At 36.9% G+C, this 20,978-nt stretch overlaps 1 protein-coding gene across 2 annotated transcripts; it reads left to right on the top strand.

Annotated features, from left to right (window-relative positions):
- The first annotated feature begins 2,077 nt into the window (after positions 1-2,077).
- LOC107763327 (putative linoleate 9S-lipoxygenase 5) lies at positions 2,078-7,777 on the top strand. 2 transcript variants are annotated; one of them, XM_075229583.1, is made up of 9 exons: positions 2,078-2,736; positions 4,230-4,516; positions 5,041-5,260; positions 5,443-5,652; positions 5,754-5,839; positions 5,926-6,033; positions 6,180-6,487; positions 6,583-6,846; positions 6,932-7,777. In XM_075229583.1, the coding sequence occupies exons 1-9, from the start codon at positions 2,487-2,489 to the stop codon at positions 7,698-7,700; spliced, it is 2,502 nt and encodes an 833-aa protein (XP_075085684.1). In that variant the 5' UTR covers positions 2,078-2,486; the 3' UTR covers positions 7,701-7,777. The 2 variants fall into 2 exon arrangements, with proteins under 2 accessions (XP_075085684.1, XP_016437295.2); XM_016581809.2 differs by having other exon boundaries at positions 2,085-2,736; positions 5,356-5,652.
- Positions 7,778-20,978: the final 13,201 nt, after the last annotated feature.

Raw genomic sequence — 20,978 nt, 5'->3', positions numbered from 1 at the left:
AGGCCGAGCTTTTTCACCTTGAGTTATTTGACGAGATATTTGATAGACTGTAAAAATTATGTTTACTTTATGCTAGTCATGTTTACTTTATGCTCCTGCACTTGTGTTGCAAACACATGACCCGTAATTTGATAAGTTTCTTCCTTTCCTGTGGATCGGATCGAACGCCTCGTCAGTATATTGAGATGCATCTCTAGTTCGTGTCGGTCGACCCTCGGCAGTGTACACACCACTCTGGATCGGGTTGTACGACCTCAACATAATCGTGCGTGATACCGCTAGGAGTCTGAATATTCATGAGATTTTCCTTTGATTGAGACCCGACATTTATATGGTATTCCTTATCCGTTGGATATTGCACTTGATATTTTCGATTTGTCAAGATAGCATATGAAATTCGAGAGATTTATATCATTAAAAGAAATGTTGGGAAATTATGTGAGTTACAGTTTTTACCTCATGGTTGTTGTTGTGTTGCATATCTGTTTATAATTTATTATATTATTTTATTGGACCCCTAGTAAATGTCGATGTCGACCTCTCGTCACTACTTCTCCGGGGTTAGGCTAGATACTTACTGGGTACGTATTGATTTACGTACACGTCTGCACTAAATGTGCAGGATCTGACAGGTTCATTTGGTGGTCATCTTTCAACAATATAAATTACAATCAATCGGCATTAGTCACCATTCAAAGATCTCTATAAATTTCATTAAGCTATAATTACATAATCTTAGGACCCTAAAAAAAACAATTCATTCATGTGAAGACTCTATTCTTGCAATATTTTTACACTTTAACTGAGATCTCCACTGAAGTAGTTATCATTTATCATTGATTTTGTAATAAAATATGAAAATTTCCTACCCAGCTGAGAATTCCAAGAGTTTTCATAATGGCAAAGCGAAAAGAAAATCGGTTGAGCACAAGTCCTGTTAATCCAAATTAATGAAATAATTTTTAAAATATTTTTTCATGAGAAATAAAAATGTAACCAAAATTATTTTTCAAAAGGCATTTTCACGAGGAAGTCATTTCCTCATTTTTCTCATAGTTGGTTACCAAAAAATGTTTTCAAGGAAAACAACATGAAAGTAACTACCAAATACACTTGCCTTTTCAAATAAAAATTTTGGGAGCTGTTAATTAGAGCCGGTTTAGCCAAGTTCAAGCAATCTTACTAGTTAGAGGCTGCTACTTCTAACTTCTCTACAAACTTTCATCTCTTCATTAATTTTAACACTTTTGCAACAACTTTCTCTTTCCTCTTTTTTTTTTTTTTTTTTTTTGAAGTATTTACAACTTTTATAATCTAATGTGTATTTTGGTGGCTCCCTGCTACAGAGTTCATACAATCAAAAACTGCTAGCATGTTAGGACTTATGTGGAATTTTTGGAAATGGCTGCTGTACTATTTTGTATTACTAAGCCTATCTAGAAACAGTGAGAGCTTATCATCGGCTTGTTAACCGGATCTTGATTTGTAAGCTAATAATGGGGTAGAATAATTTAAAGCTTTGGGATATGTTTCATCCTTTTTCACATTCATAGCTCTGTTGTCAAGCTTTTATTGGACAAGAAGAACAGTAATATTTACTTGCGAGTCAATGTGAAAAAGTTTTATACTATACTTTTATATTATTATTAACTTAAAGTGCCAGAGTGATGCCCAATGAGGGATCAGGTCAACAAATTACTAGTCAAGATCACACCTTTATTATATCCTTCATGGGTGCCTAAATAAATCCAAGTTGGACAGACAATAATATATAAATGATAACCCAAATTAGTTACGGAAATAAACTTTTCGAAAATGTTTTTCCATGAGAAGATCATTTTCTAACGAAATTATGCCTAAAATCATTTTTCAGGAGATGTTTTCATGCGGAAGTCATTTCCTCATTTGTGGTAGTTGGTTAACAAAAAATGTTTTCAAGAAAAAACAGCACTAAAGTAAGTACAAAACACACTTCCCTTTTTAAGAAGTGCTAGTAGTCTAGTATTCTACAACTTTCAGCTCTTCATTAACTTTAGCAACTTTTCATTCTTTTTTTCTTTTAATATTTAAAACTAATAATATGTAAAGTGTATTGTGGAATATATAATATATCACTGTTACAAGTTCATGCAATTAAAAAATGGTAGCATATTAGAAGTTGGTGCTATACTAATACTAAACATATGTGGAGACAGTGAAAGCTTTTTAACCGGATCTTGATTGTAGGCAATGGAGGGAATATTTTAAAACTTTGGGACATATTTCATCCTTTTCACATTCATAGCTCTGTGAATATATTTTTTCTATAAATATAAAGAAGGATCAAGTCTACTGCAACTATAATAGTACACAAAAGTCTATTACTGTTGTTGCACTAATAAATAGAGGAAAAGTACCTTTGTTGCTTCAATAAAAGCTCATACATATTTCCTTTATTTCAACTCAAACATATCCTTAGGACTTATTCTGTATCTCCATTTTGTTCAATGGGGATCTTTCCACCATGTTGTACAGAGGTACTGGAGAAAATGCTGGAAATGGTTTGCGGGAAGCAGCATGATGTTCCAAGAGAAAGCGATTCTAGCAACCAAACCAGTTCCATTAAGATCAAGGGGACAGTTGTATTGAGGAAGAAAAATGTTTTGAACTTCAAGGATGCTGGTTCTGCTTTCCTTGATCGAATGCACGAGCTCTTTGGCAAACGTGTCATCCTACAGCTCATTAGTGCTGATCCTGGTAATTTACACTTTCTCCTAGAGCTGAGCAAAGAGATGCAAAGAAACTTGTTAGTTATTATACTTGTTAGATATCATATTCATATATATGGCTATCATTCACGGTGAGAAAACTTGTGTACAAGCTAAGATTTTATTAATGAGTACCAAGAAGGTGTACAACAGAAGAGAGGTCTTCCTTCTATATGTTGAAGGAATTCAACAGATCCAACGAAGAGACTATGTTAGATACAACATTCTTCCTACACCATAAATAAAGACTCTTACAGCATCTAGATTATCATTAAGAATAAAACATCTATTATTTCTCTCTAATCAAGTGTTCCAGAATGGAACTGCATTCCAATAGTGCTTGCTGCCCCTAGAAAATAGCTGTGCAAACGAGCTGCATAAGGCAAGTTTTGTACGTCCTGGCATAACCAATTGACCTCCAAATATTCTCCAAAACATTGACCAAATTTTCCTGGAAAAAGTGCAGTGGAGTAGAAGATGGTTCACTGATTCATTAGCCTCTTCACATAGAAAACATCTTCTGCACATAGTAAGACCCCTTTTCTGTAGATTGTCATGGTTTAAACAAGCTTCATGAGTGACAATCCAAGTGGGGACAATAGATTTCCAGATTATCTTCCATGGCCAACAGTCATGGACTCCACCCATTTTCCTAAAGAGGCTTTTATAACATACCTTGACAGAAAATGTACCATCATTCTCAACCTTCGACAACAACGAATCAGCCACCTGATCATCAAGAGAGACAGGTTCCAGCATTTGAATTAACTCATTTATGCAATCAATCTCCCGGTCATGCAAGTTCCTTCTTTTGAATGAAATTTTCATCTCCCTGTGGAGTATTAATCACATTAAGTTTCTTGTCAGAGATGATTGCATAAAGATCTAGAAATAGTTCCATTAACGGAGTGTGATCCAGCCACCTATCTGACCGCATCTTCAGTCTCCTTCTGTTGCCAACTTTAAACCTAACACAGTCCTAAAATTCTTAGCAAAGACTCCTAATATGCTTCCAAACAGATACATCGTACACACCTCTTACACTGTTAGTGCACCACTCCTCATTCTTACCATATTTAACGGTTAATAGTTCATTGTTAAAATCATTAAACCTTCGGCGCCATTTTAGTACAAACTCTTATTCTGCAGTTTCAAAATTTTTAACTCCCGAACCTCCAGTACCTGAATTCTGAATGCCTGGTTATTCCATTTTCACCAACAAATTTTGCGAAAGCATGCAGCAGAATAAATCTAAAGGTTTTATTTCCCTGGTTTTCTCCCATTTTGAAGCAAAAATACCATAAGAAAACCTAGATAGTTCCTTTCTTATACTCAAATAGATATATTCCTTCGCTTCAGTCGTTTATATGTTTGAAATCAAGTAGTTCGTATTAATTTGGAAGCCTTAATGCAATAAATGCAGAATGTATGTTATTCTGTACAGTAACATTGAAGCACAATTTTGTTTTTTCATTCTTAAAGGAAATGGATCAAAAGGGAAGGTGGGAAAACCAGCAATATTGGACTGGACATCCAGCAAGACTTGGATATCAGTGGAAGAAGTTACATTCAATATTACATTTGAGTGGGATGAGTCAATAGGAGTTCCTGGTGCTTTCATTATAAAGAACTATCATCATAGCCAGTTTTACCTGAAGACCGTCGCTTTAGAAGATATTCCTAGCCATGGCAAAGTTCATTTCGTCTGCAATTCTTGGGTGTATCCAGCACATCGTTACAAGTACGATAGGGTGTTTTTTAGCAACAAGGTATCCATATTTCATAACCTTACTCCAGGAATCCATATGATGCCTGCAAAACATAATAATAACTCAACAGGAACTAGCAGAGCTTATTACACGTAATTTCAGAAGAAAGCACGAAGGTTGAGGATGCACTTCTATTTTCTAGGCAAAAATACATACTGATAGGTTAAGCCTAACTGTATGATTTCCAGAAAAACAAAAAACAAAAATATACATTTTCAAGTTTAAATAAGATATGTTCCTCTTCAAAATAGTTCCGAACTTCCTGACTTACAGGATTATGATGACAGTCCTAAAGTATGACAAGATAGAAGGCTATGTAAACTCATAATTTTTATACAGATGACAATCAGACTGTCATATCAATCAATCAACTATTCCTCAATCCCAAACTAGTTGAAGTTCTCTAATCTCACATCTATACCTACATTGACATACTAAATCTTAACCAAGTAGTGCGTACAGGATTTAAATTCAAACCTATGGATCATGATAGAGACTGAATCTCTAATTTTTGGTGTTATCAGACATACCTGCCATGCAACACACCAGAACCCCTTCGGCCATACAGGAATGAGGAGCTTGTTAATCTTCAGGGTACAGGTTCTGGCAAACTCAAGGAATGGGACAGAGTTTACGACTATGCAGTCTACAATGATTTAGGACATGGTCGACCGGTGCTTGGTGGGGGCAAGGATTATCCATACCCCCGAAGAGGAAGAACAGGCCGTCCACTGACTAAAAGAGGTTAGGCTGCGAACACATTAATGTCATCTTATTTACAGGTGTTGTCTTAGAACCACTAACAGAACATGTTAATAGAGTTAAGTTTGCTGTTACAGATTCTAGCTTAGAGAGCAGGCTGCCACTTCTGAGTTTGAACATTTATGTTCCACGAGATGAACGTTTCAACCATGTGAAATTTGTAGATTTCCTTGGATACGGTGCCAAATCAATGGGTCGGGTCATAATTCCACAGATTGCAACTCTCTTAGCCAAACCTTTTAACGAGTTTAAAAGCTTCAAACATGTACTAAAAGTCTATAAAGGTCGAGTTCCTGATAACTCCACGGAATGCATGCCATGGGAATTTCTCAAAGGACAACTTCATAAATTTCCAATTCCTCATGTAATTAAAGGTGACTATGTGTTCTCTTTCTGTGTCCCCACAACTAGTTTAGCCTCTGAAAGGTGATAAAGCAAATACTAATCTTGAACCCTTTCGGGAAAAAAACAACAGATAATAACTCTGCATGGAGGACAGATGAAGAGTTTGGACGTGAAATGCTGGCCGGAGTCAACCCTGTGATTATCCAACGTCTACAGGTAATATCAACTACAAATCTTTTATCTTTTCTATGTGCTTTTGTACTCTTTGAACGCAAATTACTAAAACACGAAATGCCTATCAGGAATTTCCGCCCACAAGCAAGCTAGATCCTGAAGTATATGGCGACCAGACCAGTAAAATCACAAGGGACCAAATTGAGAAATACATGGATGGACTAACTGTGGATGATGTAATACTCATTCTTTATTTCTTTTTCTGGTGATTTATCATAAACAAAGGAAGAGAAAACCAAGGCATCCTTTGTATATGGACACTAATCATCTGTCTCCATTTTAGATTCTATATATTTTACACTTTTATCTTTTGTGGTCACAGGCAATTAAGTATAACAGGCTATTCATCTTAGATTATCATGATGGACTTATGCCTTATCTTAAACGGATTAACTCAACAACCAATAAGATCTATGCTAGTCGGACCCTCCTTTTACTCCAAGATGATGGAACATTAAAGCCACTTGCAATCGAACTGAGCTTACCGCACCCACAAGGAGATAAACATGGTTCCAGCAGTCAAGTATTTACCCCATGTAATGATGAGAGTGCTGAAGGCTATGTCTGGCATCTGGCTAAAGCCTATGTTGCTGTAAATGATTCTGGATATCATCAGCTCGTCAGTCACTGGTGAGCTACTTAGCAAAGCAGATGAAAAGGTGGAAACTATAGAAGCAGGTCATCTCTTGAAGACGCTATATTAATTTTGTTACTCTACTTTGCAGGTTGAATACCCATGCGGCATTAGAGCCATTTATCATAGCAGCAAACAGACAATTGAGTGTGCTTCATCCAATCTATAAACTTCTACATCCCCACTTCCGCGATACAATGAACATCAATGCTTTGGCTCGGCAGATCCTCATTAGTGCAGGTGGAATACTTGAGTTGACAGTATTTCCATCCAAGTATGCCATGGAAATGTCTTCTTCCATCTATAAGAATTGGGTGTTCACTGAGCAGGCACTCCCTGCAGATCTACTTAAGAGGTAGGCCATTAGTTGTTACAGCTTAAAACTCAATTTCATATCCATCTTGTCCAAGTAATACTCTCAATTATTTTTAAAATTTCAGAGGAGTTGCAGTGCCAGACCCAAGCCAGCCTTATGGCCTTAGACTTCTGATAGAGGATTATCCTTACGCCGTTGATGGACTTGAGATTTGGTCAGCAATTGAAACCTGGGTGGACGAGTATTGCTCATTCTATTACTTAGCGGATGACATGATCCAAGGTGATTCTGAACTTCAATCATGGTGGACAGAAGTTCGCAACGTGGGTCATGGTGACTTGAAAGATGAACCATGGTGGCCTCAGATGCAGACAAGAGATGAGCTTGTCCAAACATGCACCATAATCATATGGGTGGCTTCTGCTCTTCATGCAGCAGTTAATTTTGGGCAATATCCTTATGCTGGTTATCTCCCAAATCGCCCAACCGTAAGCCGGCGCTTTATGCCAATGCCAGGCACTCCTGAGTATGTTGAGCTTGAGTCAAACCATGAGCGAGCCTACCTAAAGACCATCACAGCCCAGTTCCAAACTCTTCTTGGCATCTCTTTGATAGAGATGTTATCCATGCATTCTTCAGATGAGATTTATCTTGGACAAAGAGATACTCCTGAATGGACTTCTGATAGTCCACCACGACATGCATTTGATGGATTCCGTCACAAACTGGTAGAAATCGAGAACAGAATAATGGATAGGAACAACGGCAATACATTGAAGAACCGAAAAGGACCTATACAGATGCCTTATACGTTACTCTACCCAAACGCATCAGGTGACAAGAGTACTACTGGACTTACTGGAAAGGGAATTCCCAATAGTATCTCAATCTGAAGTCACATGACATAAATGGATTGCTGAATGTGAAATCACACAAGTTGAAAGTACCAGTGGCAACAATTTTTAGTACAGCTATTTTCTTATTTGAAAAAATCCCTCATTTGATTCTTGCTTCGTTAGATTTCTACTGACAAACCAATTCTTAAGACTCACTCATCTTCTTCAGTATATGTTGTCCACATAAGACCCAATTCCTAGAACTGAATTGAAGAGGGAGTCAAAAGATATCATCACTAATAAGTCAAGAAGAAACGACACGATGGTCATCTTTCTACGTGAGAAACACACCATATCTCGGTAATGTTACAACTCTTATATAGTTATTGTTATCATTTTCATTTTATTTTTGGAATTTTTTCATTGTACATAGCGGGAGGGAAAGGGGAAATGGGGGAGGGTATTGTAAGGTGGGGAATCAAACCCTCACCAACATGGTGAAAATTCAAGTAGCTAACCAACTGGACTACTAAGATTCCCCTATTATCAGCTTTTGATTTTACACTTTACAAGCTAGAAGCACACACACTTATACCAACCTAGAGAAAGAGCCAGACAAACACACCAGAGTGATGCTAGAACATAGCATCTGAATTAACAAAAAAAAGGTTATATGTCCAAACAACCCATGATCAGAGAAGAAATTTTGAAACAATATATATAAAAATAAGGTAATCCGGTGCACTAACCTCCCACTATATGTGCGGGGTCTAGAGAGGGCTGAACACATTAGGTCTATTGTTCACAACCTTACTTTGCATTTCTGCAATATGTTGTTTGCACTTTGCACGGCTAGAACACATGACTTCCTTTTCACGCCACGTCGCGATAAGATCCCCTTCTTGAAGCCTTATAGGAATTACTTAATGAAAAGTGACAAAATGATTAACTTGTCTTCATAATTCTCATTTTATTATTTCTAGCACGATCACAGTAGGCCACTTACCTAAGAACATTAATAATTACTTAAAGAATATTGATAGCTTATTTTTGTACTTTATTTCTTGTCGTCGTTATGGAAGACCTTATCGAATAAACTATAAAAGGACAGAAGGGGAAAAGGAGTCTTGATTGACTATCAGTTTGATAGAAATGGCAATTGCTTGTGATAAGATCCCCTTCTTGAAGCAAGACTTATAGCCGTGATTTATTAGCAAACTTTGTTGTATAAAGAAGGAAAGAAACTGTAAACTAAGAAGCATAGATTGAGGGAGGACAAAATTAATATAGAATTCTATGGATTTCAATTTATAAATTGTTTACACAGCATGCGGGAAAACTATGGTTCCCCAGGGAAAGTCGAGATGAATGATCCAATCCAATTTGTTACTCATAATTTTAGACAAATCTATTCCAATTTCCCTACCAACATTTAGTTGAGTTAAACACACTAATTTAATTTCAAGGGCATGTGGTATTGCAATACGTTTTTAATAAAGTCATATTGACTGTTGTAAAAGAAACACTTTACATACCTCTTTTCTCAAGTGTTCGAGCATTTTGATATCTTGCCCTGTTTTAACCAATCTGCATACAAACTCCACAACTCTGAATGCTACAAAACTTCAATTCAACGTTAGCTAGGTTATGAGAGGGGTTTAAAAAAGAAGTTAAATATTCATATGACTGGAAATACATTGTTTGCTCATAATCTAAAATTCTACTTCTACATATATCAAACTAATGCTAATTTGACAAAAGGGAGCTGTTACAGAAATACTACAATACATTAGAATGCATGCAGATCTAGTGAAATATTAAATATATTGGGAGAAAAATACCTATGCACCTCTTCCTATGTTTCACTTGTGATCTACGTATTACGCCTACTATTTTTGTTTTAATTATTTTTGTAATAATTATTTTAACATATTTATCATTAATGAAACGTTTTAATACAAAATTTTATTTAATATTTTTTTTTTTTTTGAAGATGGAGCTTCAAAACCCTAATCGTGTATAAGGTCTGGTCATCCTTGCCTTTCTGTTTTCATGAAAATTTTACATTATATCATCGCCCAAGAAAAAAACAATCAGTAAATATGTAATATATTTATCATTAGTGTATAATTTATGTATATTCGCTAGCACATATAAATATTTTTGACCTAGCAGCCAAACTGTAACTTCCCTTTTTTCTTAGCCTTTTGAATTATCTAGCCTTGCAGACTTGTCGATATAACCTTGCGTATATCTATTGCCTATTCATAAATAATAGAGATAATTTCATAGGCATCTCATCACATTTTGCTCCACCGTACTGACTTTCCTCGTGGTTTATGATATTATACTTACCTCCTTTATTTTGATTTTTTAAATAATTCTTTTAACTTATTTGTCATTAAATAAAAATACTATGAGTGAACTAATTTGACCTTCTAATATACTCTTTTGTTTAATTAATTTTATAAAGCTCTTTTTAAAAAAATATTTCCATCATTATTTTATTACTTCGAAAAATTCAAATTGATATTCTAAAATTACTGAATCGATTTCGTCAATTGCATTTCCACCATCTTAAGCTTACTATCTTTGCATTGCAGTTACATATATAAGCCAAAGATCACTATCAATGACAGCCCCCACTACATAAAATTGCCCAAATCTTCCTATGCGCATATTACTTGTTTTTCTCTTAGGGAAAAGTGACAAATATACCCCTCTATTTTTATATATTATTTACATTTACCTTCCGTTATACTATCGGGTCAAATATACCCTCATCGTTAGTAAAGTTTTCAAATTTACCCTCTAATCTAACGGAAAACCCCAAAATCCCAAATTCCTTCTATTTACTACAATTTTTCCTCACAAATTACTTATCCCTATGTGTGCTCTACCAGAGAAGAAAATATTCTCGACAAGTTGATATCTTGTTCCACTTGATTAACGATCCACATAACGTAACATCTTAAATATAATATTCCAGTTAACATAGAAGTGTTTATCATTTTCCTGCCTTTCTTTTCTCTCATTATTTACCTACACATTTCCACCCAATAGAAAAGGAGGAAAAAAGGAAATGAAAAACGTGAGGGAAGAGCTCCGCTGCAAGAGTGGAGAAGCAAATCAAATTTTCATCTCTTCTATAGAAAATAAAAATATAACAGCGGGGAAATCAAAATAACACTGCAATATTATTATAAATAAATATATAGATAGGCTTAAGTCGTGCTAGGCACTGTTATAAGAAACTATTTCAGCAATGTGAAATGTTCTATCAGGATTAATTAAGCATACTTCTATTTAAGAGGATACAGGAATCAACAAAATATTAAATTACAAACCCAGCTAGTTGAAAAAGAAAATAAGAGAAAGAGCAACTAATATCTTATGCCAATTAAAATATTATAAAAGAAGAAATTAGAAAGAGAATGGCGTATAAGAGGGAAAGAAGATAGAAGAATTTCTTTTCTTGCTAATGATTGATGCCTAATTTGAATGCTTGTTTAATTTATAGGCTTTAAGAGAATTTTAAAGCATGATAAGTGTATATCACTTGTTTTGAATTTTTCATGCAAGGTTGCCACACTCATTTCTCCATTGCCACTTGGAAGGACATTTGTCCAGTTTTGAAAATATGCACAATAGTTCCCCCACATATTTTCAAAAAATTTATACAAAGAGGAGTAAGATTTGCTGGATTTGTATGGTCTAAATGCAATAGGTTTGATGTCTTTTGGACTATGAACCAAACTTAGACCAATAAAATTTAGTTTACAGAATACAAGTGAAATATAATATTTTTATAAACCAATAATTCTTATTATAAGTCAGAGATTTTATCAATCACATTTTGACCCTCGTAATTTTGCTGTTCAATGCGATTTTGTGCCCAATAGACCATGCGCGTTCCTAGTTACTCACGAGAGCTCTAAAGACTAGGCCAAAATCTCATAGGAGCGACCCCACTCCACTCTCATATATGTGAATTTATCAAGTGTATACTGCTTTTAAATACATCATCCATAAGGAATATAAATTCATTAAGAGTTATAACTCATACTCACGATTAGTAGCAGTCAAGTACTCTCTTTTAGTGCTTCGGTGTCAATATTGATTTGTTATTACTAATATAAACATACTTCATGGGATCTCCAATCACATAGGCTGGGTTACCATATCTATTGACAACATGTCGGCCTTAACTCCATCTCTCTTAAGGTTTGAAGAATTAATTTTCTTCCCATAGGTTTAGTCAGAGCATCGACCAAATTTATTTCTGACTTCACATAGTCAATGAAAATTATTTCTTCTCTCAACAGCTATTTTATGACATCATGTCTCAGTTTCATGTGTCTACTTTTTAATTATAAGATTTATTCTTTGGTATAGCTATTGCCGACTGGCAATCACAATGTATAGACACAGGAGGCAATACGTCCTTTATTAAAGGGATATTAGCTAAGAAGTTTCTTAGCCACTCGGCCTCAGAACCAGCTAATTCCAGAGCTACAAACTCTGATTCCATAGTCGATCTAGCAATGAACGTCTGTTTAGCTGATTTTCACAATATTGCACCACCACCAAGGGTAAATATATAACCACTAGTGAATTTTATCTCTTTTGAATCAGAGATCCAGTTTATATCAATGTACCCTTCTAAAGTAGAAGGAAATCCAATATATAAGATACTGAAATTTATGGTTCCTCTCAACTATTTTATTAGTCTAGCTAATGCATACCAATGCTCTATGTTGGGATTATGAGTATATCTACTCAGTCTACACACATCATAGACTATATGAGGCCTTTGTAGAATTCGTTAAATGCATCAGACTCTCAATAATCTGAGCATAGTTAGACTGAGCAATTGGGTCACTATTATTATTTTTTAATTGAGAGTTACCTTCATAAGGAGTTCTCACACGTATGACATTAAAATATTTAAACTTCTTAAGAAGTCTCTCAACATAATGTTCTTGTGATAACATTATGCCATCTTCACTCCTTATAACTTTAATTCCCAATATCGTATTTACTTTACCCAAATCTTTCATATCAAAATTAGTAGACAAAAATAATTTAGTACATTGCAAAATATTTAAACTTGTATCAAATATAAGTATGTCATCAACATATAGACATATTATTACATAATCATTGTCTACCACTTTAGAATGAACACATTTGTCTACCTTAACTAAAGAAAAACCGCCTTTTAGTAAGACTTGTTCAAATTTCTCATATCACTACTTAGAAGCTTGTTTAAGGCCGTCAACAACAATAACAACAACAACAACAACAACAACAACAACAACAACAACAACAACAACAACAACAATAACAACAACAACAACAACAACAACAACAACAACAACAACAACAACAACAACAACAGCAACAACAGCAACAACAACAATAACAGCAACAACAACAATAATAACAACAATAATCCAGTGCAATCCTACAAGTGGGGTCTGAGAGGGTAGAGTGTACGTAGACCTTACCCCTATTTTCGATAGACCCTCAGCTTAGTAAAGAAAAAGGAAGGGCAATAAAAAGCACACCAATCAGAAAACTGAAGCAGAAATACAAAACTAACAGTATGAACTATAATCAGAAAGCCGAAACAAAAGTAACAACAAGTAATAACAGCAGTCAAGGACTACAAGAATACACAAAGGACATTAAGTCATGTACTAGAGCTACTGTTATAGATAGAATAATCCCCATCTACCTATCCTAACACTTTACCTTTATTCTCAATCTCCATACCTTCTTATCCATGGTCATGTCCTCAGTAAGCTGGAGCTGCACCATATCCTGTCTAATCACCTCTCGCCAATACTTCTTCGGCCTACCTCTACCTCTCCTTAAGCCCTCTAGGGACAACCTCTCACACCTCCTCACCGGAGCATCTGCCCCTCTCCTCTTTACATGCCCGAACTATCTAAGTTTTGCCTCCTGTATCTTGTCCTTCACAGGGGCCACGCCTACCTTATCCCGAATAACTTTATTTCTAACTGTATCTAACCTGGTATGCCCGCACATCCATCTCAGCATCCTCATTTCAGACACATTTATCTTTTGGATATGGGAGTTCTTGACTGGCCAACACTCCTCCTCATACAACATAGTCGGTCTGACCACAGCTCTATAGAACTTACCTTTAAGTTTTGATGGCACATTCTTATCACACAAAATACCGGAAGCGAGCCTCTATTTTATCCACCCCTATCCCCCCAATATGATATGTAACATCCTCTTCAATCTCTCTATTCCCTTATATAATAGACCCAGGGTATTTAAAACTCTCTCTCCTAGGAATGACTTGAGAATCGAGTATCACATCGTTATCCACTACCTGAGTCGCACCACTAAACTTGCACTCCAAGTATTCTGTCTTAGTCCTACTCAACTTGAAACCTTTAGACTTCAGGGTCAGCCTCAAGATCTCTAACCTCTCATTAACACTGCCTGTCGTCAATCTATACAATGTCATCTGCAAATAACATGCACCATGGCACCTCCCCTTGAATGTGGCGCGTCAGTGCGTTGATCGCCAAGGCAAATAAAAATTGGTTGATGATTGAACCCTGATGCAACCCCATCATAACCGGGAAGCATTCCAAGTCCCCTCCCACGGTCCTCACTCGAGTCTTAGCTCCATATACATGTTCTTAATAGCCCGATGTATGCAACAGGATCACCTCTAGCCTCCAAATATCTCCACAAAACCTCCCTCGGTACTTTATCGTAAGCCTTCTCTAAGTCGATGAACACCATTTGTAAATCCTTCTTCATCTCCCTATACTGCTCCATCAACCTCCGAACAAGATGAATAGCTTCTGTAGTCGAACGTCCCGGCATAAATCTGAACTGGTTTTCAGTAATAGTCATAATATTCCTCAACCTCAGCTTCACCACCCTCTCCCAGATTTTCATAGTATGGCTTAGTAACTTGATGCTCTGGTAGTTGTTGCAAGTTTGGATATCGCCCTTGTTCTTATACAGCGGGACCATCGTACTCCATCTCTATTCTTCGTGCATCTTCTTTGCCCTAAAAATAATATTAAATAACCCAGTGAGCCACTCCATGCCCGCCCTACCCCACTCTTCCAAAATTCCACCGAGATCTTGTCTGGACCAGTCGCTCTCCCCCTACTCATCTTACGCATAGCCCCCTCAGCCTTCTCGACTCTTATACCCCTATAATACCCAAAATCCCAATAACTCTCGGAGTGTTCTAAGTCACCTAGCTAAATGCTCTTATTCCCCTCTTCGTTCAAGAGTTTATGAAAGTAAGTCTGTCATCTTCGTCGACTAAGTACCTCATCCATGAAAACTCTGCCTTCCTCGTCCTTGATGTACTTCACGTGGTCCAGGTCACGGGCATTCCTTTCTCGCATTTTCGCTAGCCTATACAACTCCTTATCCCATCTTTTTCCTACAAGTTCTTCATACAAGCATTCAAACGTATCATGCCCGTTGTAACTAATAACTTCGCTTCCTTCTTAGTCATCTTATACTGCTCCCTATCCGTCCTCCTTCCCCTCCTCATCCACGCTCTCCAGAAGCTGTAGATATGTCGTTTTCTTGGCTTTCGTTTTGCCTTGAACCTCAGTACTCCACCACTAATCCCCTCTACGGCCACCAGACGAGCCCTTTGAGACCCCCAATATCTCTCTAGCGGCCTCCCTAATGCAGTTCACAGCCACGGTCCACATACCACTCCCGTCCCCACTACTCCTCCATGCTCCCACATCCATCAACCTATCCGCCAACTCTTGTGCTCTGTCTTTAGTCAAAGCTCTCCACTTGATCCAAGGTAGGCCAAACACAACCCTCTTTCCACGCTTCCTCATGATCTCCATGTCCATGACCAGAAGCCTATGCTGAGTCGTGAGGTTCTCACTTGGGTAGACCTTGCAGTCTGCGCACAGACCTTTATCAGACTTCCTGAATATTAAATAATCAATCTGGGTCCTGGCCACCGAACTCTAAAAGGTGACTAAGTGCTCCTCCTTCTTCAGGAAAATTGACTTTGCTATCACCAAATCAACAGCCTTAGCAAAATCCACCAATGAAGTTCCACCTCCGTTTCTAACTCCGAAACCAAAGCCACCATGCATGTCATCGTAGCCCCTAGACGTCACCCCAATATGACCATTGAAATCTCCCTCTATGAAAAGCTTCTCAGTGGGCGGAATACCACACATAACCTCATCTAAATCCTCCGAAAAACTCTTTTTGACCTCCTCGTACAAGCCTAATTTAGGTGCATACGCACTAATTATGTTTAAAGTGAAACCCCCAACAACAAGCTTAATGCTCATCAGTCTGTTGTTCACCCTCCTAACCTCCACCACTAGCTCCCGAAAATCCCTATCAACTAAAATACCTACCCTATTCTTGCCCCTCACGCGTCCAGATTACCAAAGCTTAAACCCGTCTACATTCCGTGCCTTATCTCCCACCCATCTAGTCTCTTGGAAACAAGCTATATTGATCTTCCTCTTTTGGAGAATCTTCGATAACTCTATAGACTTCCTCGTCAAAGTCCCTATGTTCCAAGACCCAACTCTCAACCTGGAGACATCCTTACCACCCTTACCCACTTGCCCCCACTTACCCATCCCCCTGAACACCCCCCTCTCCCCCTTCCCCTCTCCCCCCCCCCCCCCCGCGAGGACATGACCTTACCCTGACATAATTCAGTACATTCACTATAATCTAAGCCACACTACACAAGAACTACCACAAAAGCAACGGCGAACTAAAAACAAGGAAACATACCAAAACAAAAAGGCACAGGGGTAGGGACACACCTAATGAACTAGGAATGATAGCATCAACAAGGTAGGTAAGACTAAATACCCTACAAGATGCTACAAAGTTCTGCAAGCAAATACTAGTGATCTAAACATATTAACCACAGTTAGGCACCACGACTAATAAGGAACCCGCGAGGATAAACAACGGATGAATGGAATATCAAAAATGGAATGTAACAAAACAAGAATACACGAGGAACAAAGAAACATGTTTTAACAAGATATATCAAAAACAAAATGTAACAAAACAAGAACACGCTAGGAACAAAGCAATAGGTTTTAACAGCATATATCAAAAACAAAATGTACAAAACAAGAACGTAGAACCTGGTTTATAAACGACGTTGTGGTAGTCGCCGGAGGTAATGTATTCGGGTGAGTCATGTGTAATTGAGTAACCACCAACTGTATAAATATAGTCGGAAACACGCCAGCGTTTAGGCTGAACCTCGTCGGAGTTAGGGCAGCCTTGTTCCTTGTGCTTCAGATCAAGAAAAGAAAAGAAAAAAATGCACCCCCACACACAAAGAGCTGGGAACGAGGGGGGATCCCAGTGCCAGCAAAACCGCCGGTGGTGAGAGAGGGAATAAAAAAGAAGGGAGGGGGAAGAAAAATAGAGAAAAGCAGGGTGATGGAGAGGAATGGAAAGAGGATAGGAGAGAGAGATGTTGTAATGACCCCGCCGGTTGTTTTGAGTATTACAGCCATGTTCCCCAATTTACTGCACAATTTATGCTTTAAAGTTATTATATGCCTTGTCGGGGTAATTGGTTCGGGTCCAGTGAGGTTTTGAAATAAATTGAGACACTTAGTTTCCAAGATTAAACTTAAGTTGAAAAGGTTGACCGGATGTTTACTTATGTGTAAACGACCCCGGAATAGAATTTATGATTCTCATAGCTTTGTATGGTGATTTTGGACTTAGGATCGTATCCAAAAAATTATTTGAAAGTCCGTAGTTAAATTAGGTTTGAAATGGCAAAAGTAGGGAATTTAAGTTTGGAAGTTTGACCGGGGAGTTGACTTTTTGATATCGGGGTCCGAATTCAGTTCTGAAAATTTTTTTAGGTCCGTTATATCATTTATGACTTGTGTGCAGAATTTGAGGTCAATCGGACTTGATATGATAGGTTTCGGCATCGAATATAAAAGTTGGAATTTTTTAGTTTCATTAGGCTTGAATTGGGGTGCGATTTCATGGTTTTAGTATTGTTTGATTTGATTTGAGGCCTCGACTAAGTCCGTAATATCTTTTGAGACTTGTTGGTATGTTCGGATGGGGTCTTGAGGGGCTCGGGTGAGTTTCGGAGTAGTTTTGGACCATTTCTTGGCCATTTTTAACTTCTTTTTTTTTGCTACAACAGTGTGCATCGCAAAAATTTTTGTTGCACAAAGCTGACTTTGGAAGCTTATATCTCATAATCTATAAGGAATTTGGAGATGATCCAAAAATAAATGTTGTAGCCCTTTGAGTCTAGTTTTCATAAATATAAATTATTCACCATTTGGACATTTGTATAAAAAGTTATGATTGATTAACTGAGGCCTAATTTTGCAGTTATTTTGCCTAGCAGTGTGCATCGCGGAAATTTCTGTTGCACAAGATTAACTTTGGAAGCTTATATCTCGTAATCTATAAAGAATTTGGCGATGACCCAAAAATAAAAGTTGTAGACCTTTGTATCTAGTTTTCAGAAATTTAAACTGTTTGGCAGTTGGAGTTAGGTACAAAAAGTTATGGTTGATATACTACAGGCTATCGGAGAAGAGTTTTTGGAAGAGTTTGGCATTTTGAGTATAAACATGTAATGATCCAAAGGTCCATTTTTAGTTCTATAGATCTAAATTCGATTTCGAGACTTTCGGAAGTTTGATAATGAATTATAAGAATGATCTGGAATGTTCGGTCTAATTTCATCAAGTCGCGATTGGGTTTTTAGCGCGAAACATGAGTTAATTGTTTAACGAGCGAAATTGGTATCATATTGAGCAAATGAGCTTCGAATTGAGTTTCGATTGAATGACTAGGTTCGTATTATTATTTATGACTCATAGGAATAAGAATTGTCGAATTCCGAGTTCATATGATGGAGTTAGAGGCTTTTAGTGAATAAATAAATTGTTGGTGCAAGTAGGTTCTGGTGCGGACTTTTAGTGATATGAAATGGACTTTTAGCGACCAGATTAGTGTTTTTATTGAGCAGTATTTTTTAAGCTCATTTCAACATTTATGGGTGAAAGAACACGGGTTGAGGCGGTGTTTGAGCGAGAATTCACGGGAAAACTTGAGGCTAATCCCTTGTGATCATTGTTAGTCAATAATATTGAATTAGCATTGAGTATTTCGACTAGATTGCATGTTTTTGAGGTGCAATTCGAGGATTTGGGGTCTAGGGATTTGAAAATAAGATTTGAGATTTGGAGGTCGAGTTGATGTCGGAATTTGGTAAATTTGGTATGGTTGGACTCGTGGTTAAATGAGCATTTATATTTTATAACTTTTGTCGGGCTCCGAGACGTGGGCCTCATGAGCAATTTTTGAGATAAATTTTGGATTTTGTTTGAAAATTAGTATTTTCACATGAAATTAATTTCAATAATTTGTATTGACTGAATCGAATTAATTGTGACTAGATACGAGGCTTTCGAAGGCCAATTCGCGAGGCAAAGACATAGCGAAATAAAGAATTACATGGTTTGAGGTAAGTAATAGTTCTAAATTTTGTTTTGAGGGTATGAAACCCCTGATTATGTGTTATATGATCAGTTTTGAGGTGACGCACAAGCTAGGTGACGGTCGTGTGGGCGTGCACCGTGGAAATTTTAACTTGGTCAAATTCTATGGAACTGTGTAGTTGAATAATCTGTTGTTATTTGTACATTCTCCACGTTGTAGGGAAACTGAACCACAAATCATGTTTAGATTATGTGTTGGCACTGTAGGGACCCACATAGGTCGTGTACATATTGAATTATCTTCTAAATTGTTATTTTGTACTCAGTCACAATTTACTTGTTTATTTTATCTCAGTCCCTATTGTTCATTGTTGATACATTATATCATTTCAGTTGGGGCTGATTTTTATGATTTATGAGAGCCCGAGAGACTGGAGAGATTTATGACTGAGTGGAGCCGAGGGCCTAATTGTGAGATATTGATACTATAGCACGTGAGTTGTCCGTGCGGATCCAAATATTGATACTATAGCACGTGAGTTGTCCGTGCGAATTATAGCGTTTGGGCTGAAGGAGCCCCTCCGGAATCTGTACACACACCCAGTGAGCGCAGGTACCTACTGAGTGCGAGTGCCGAGTACTGAGCGAGTGGGAGGACTGAGTGACTGTTACTCTAAGATGATGCATTGATTTCATTATTGTTGTACTACATTTGTCATATATCATTATTTTAGAAATTTCTAAGAGATATTATCTTCTATTTCAGTTGAACTTGACATGAAATTACTGTGTTGGCCTTAATTGTCGAACTTGAAAACATGCCTACTTTTTTATGTTGGGAATTACTGTAATTGGGCTTAGCTGTGAATCTCGTCACTACTTTCAGTTCTTTATTTAGTATTGTTACTTGCTGAGTTGGTGGTACTCATACTACACCCTGCACCTCGTATGCAGATCCAGGTGCTTCCGGATACAACAACTGTTAGATCTCATAGTGTTATCAGTTGGAGACTATCAAGGTAGCTGTTTGGCGTCAACTGACCATTACTCTCTTCCTTTCAATTATTGTACTGTTCTATATTTTCAGACAGTATTTTTATCAGTCACACTTTGTTATCATTTAGATGCTCATGTACTCAGTGACACTGGTTTTTGGGAATGTATTTTATGCCAGTAGTTTGTGAGATTTTCTATGGAATTCAAATATTATGTTTTCAAACTTAAAAGAAATTATGGTTTATTGAAGTTGTCGGCTTGCCTATTATTGAGATAGGCTCTATCACGACATATTAGCATTTTGGGTCGTGACAGGTTTGTGTCCATTTGAAAATCCATTTACAACTAATAGGTTTTGCACCAGGAGGTAAATTTGTTAAAATCAATATTTTATTTTTCAAGATATAACCAACTTCAAATTTTATTACCACTTTTCAATAATTAGATTCTGAATAATATATAGCTTCAAAATAATTTGATGGTTCATTATCGACATGAAAAGTTTGAAAATTATTTTCATAAGAAAAATAATCTTTCCTAGGTCTTTTGGTCCTTCTCAGTTCCTCGTTAGAAGTAAATTCATTATTTGTTTCAACAGGTGTTATGAGAAATTTTATCAGACAGTGAATAAATATATTCAAAGAACTCGGTATTCTTTGTCATAATTATAGTATTGCAATCAAGCACATCACTTTTTAAAATAAGCAATCTATATGCAACATTATATTCTGCATATCCAATAAGCATTCAATCAACAGTTTTAGAACCTATTTTTCTCTTTTTGGGTTCAGGCAAAAGAACTTTAGCAAGATACCCCCACACTTTT

Source organism: Nicotiana tabacum, chromosome 14, assembly GCF_000715075.1.
Source record: "Nicotiana tabacum cultivar K326 chromosome 14, ASM71507v2, whole genome shotgun sequence".
Classification (NCBI taxonomy): domain Eukaryota; kingdom Viridiplantae; phylum Streptophyta; class Magnoliopsida; order Solanales; family Solanaceae; genus Nicotiana; species Nicotiana tabacum.
The sequence above is the reverse complement of the archived record's forward strand: the minus strand, read 5'-3'. Positions and strand labels throughout refer to the sequence as shown.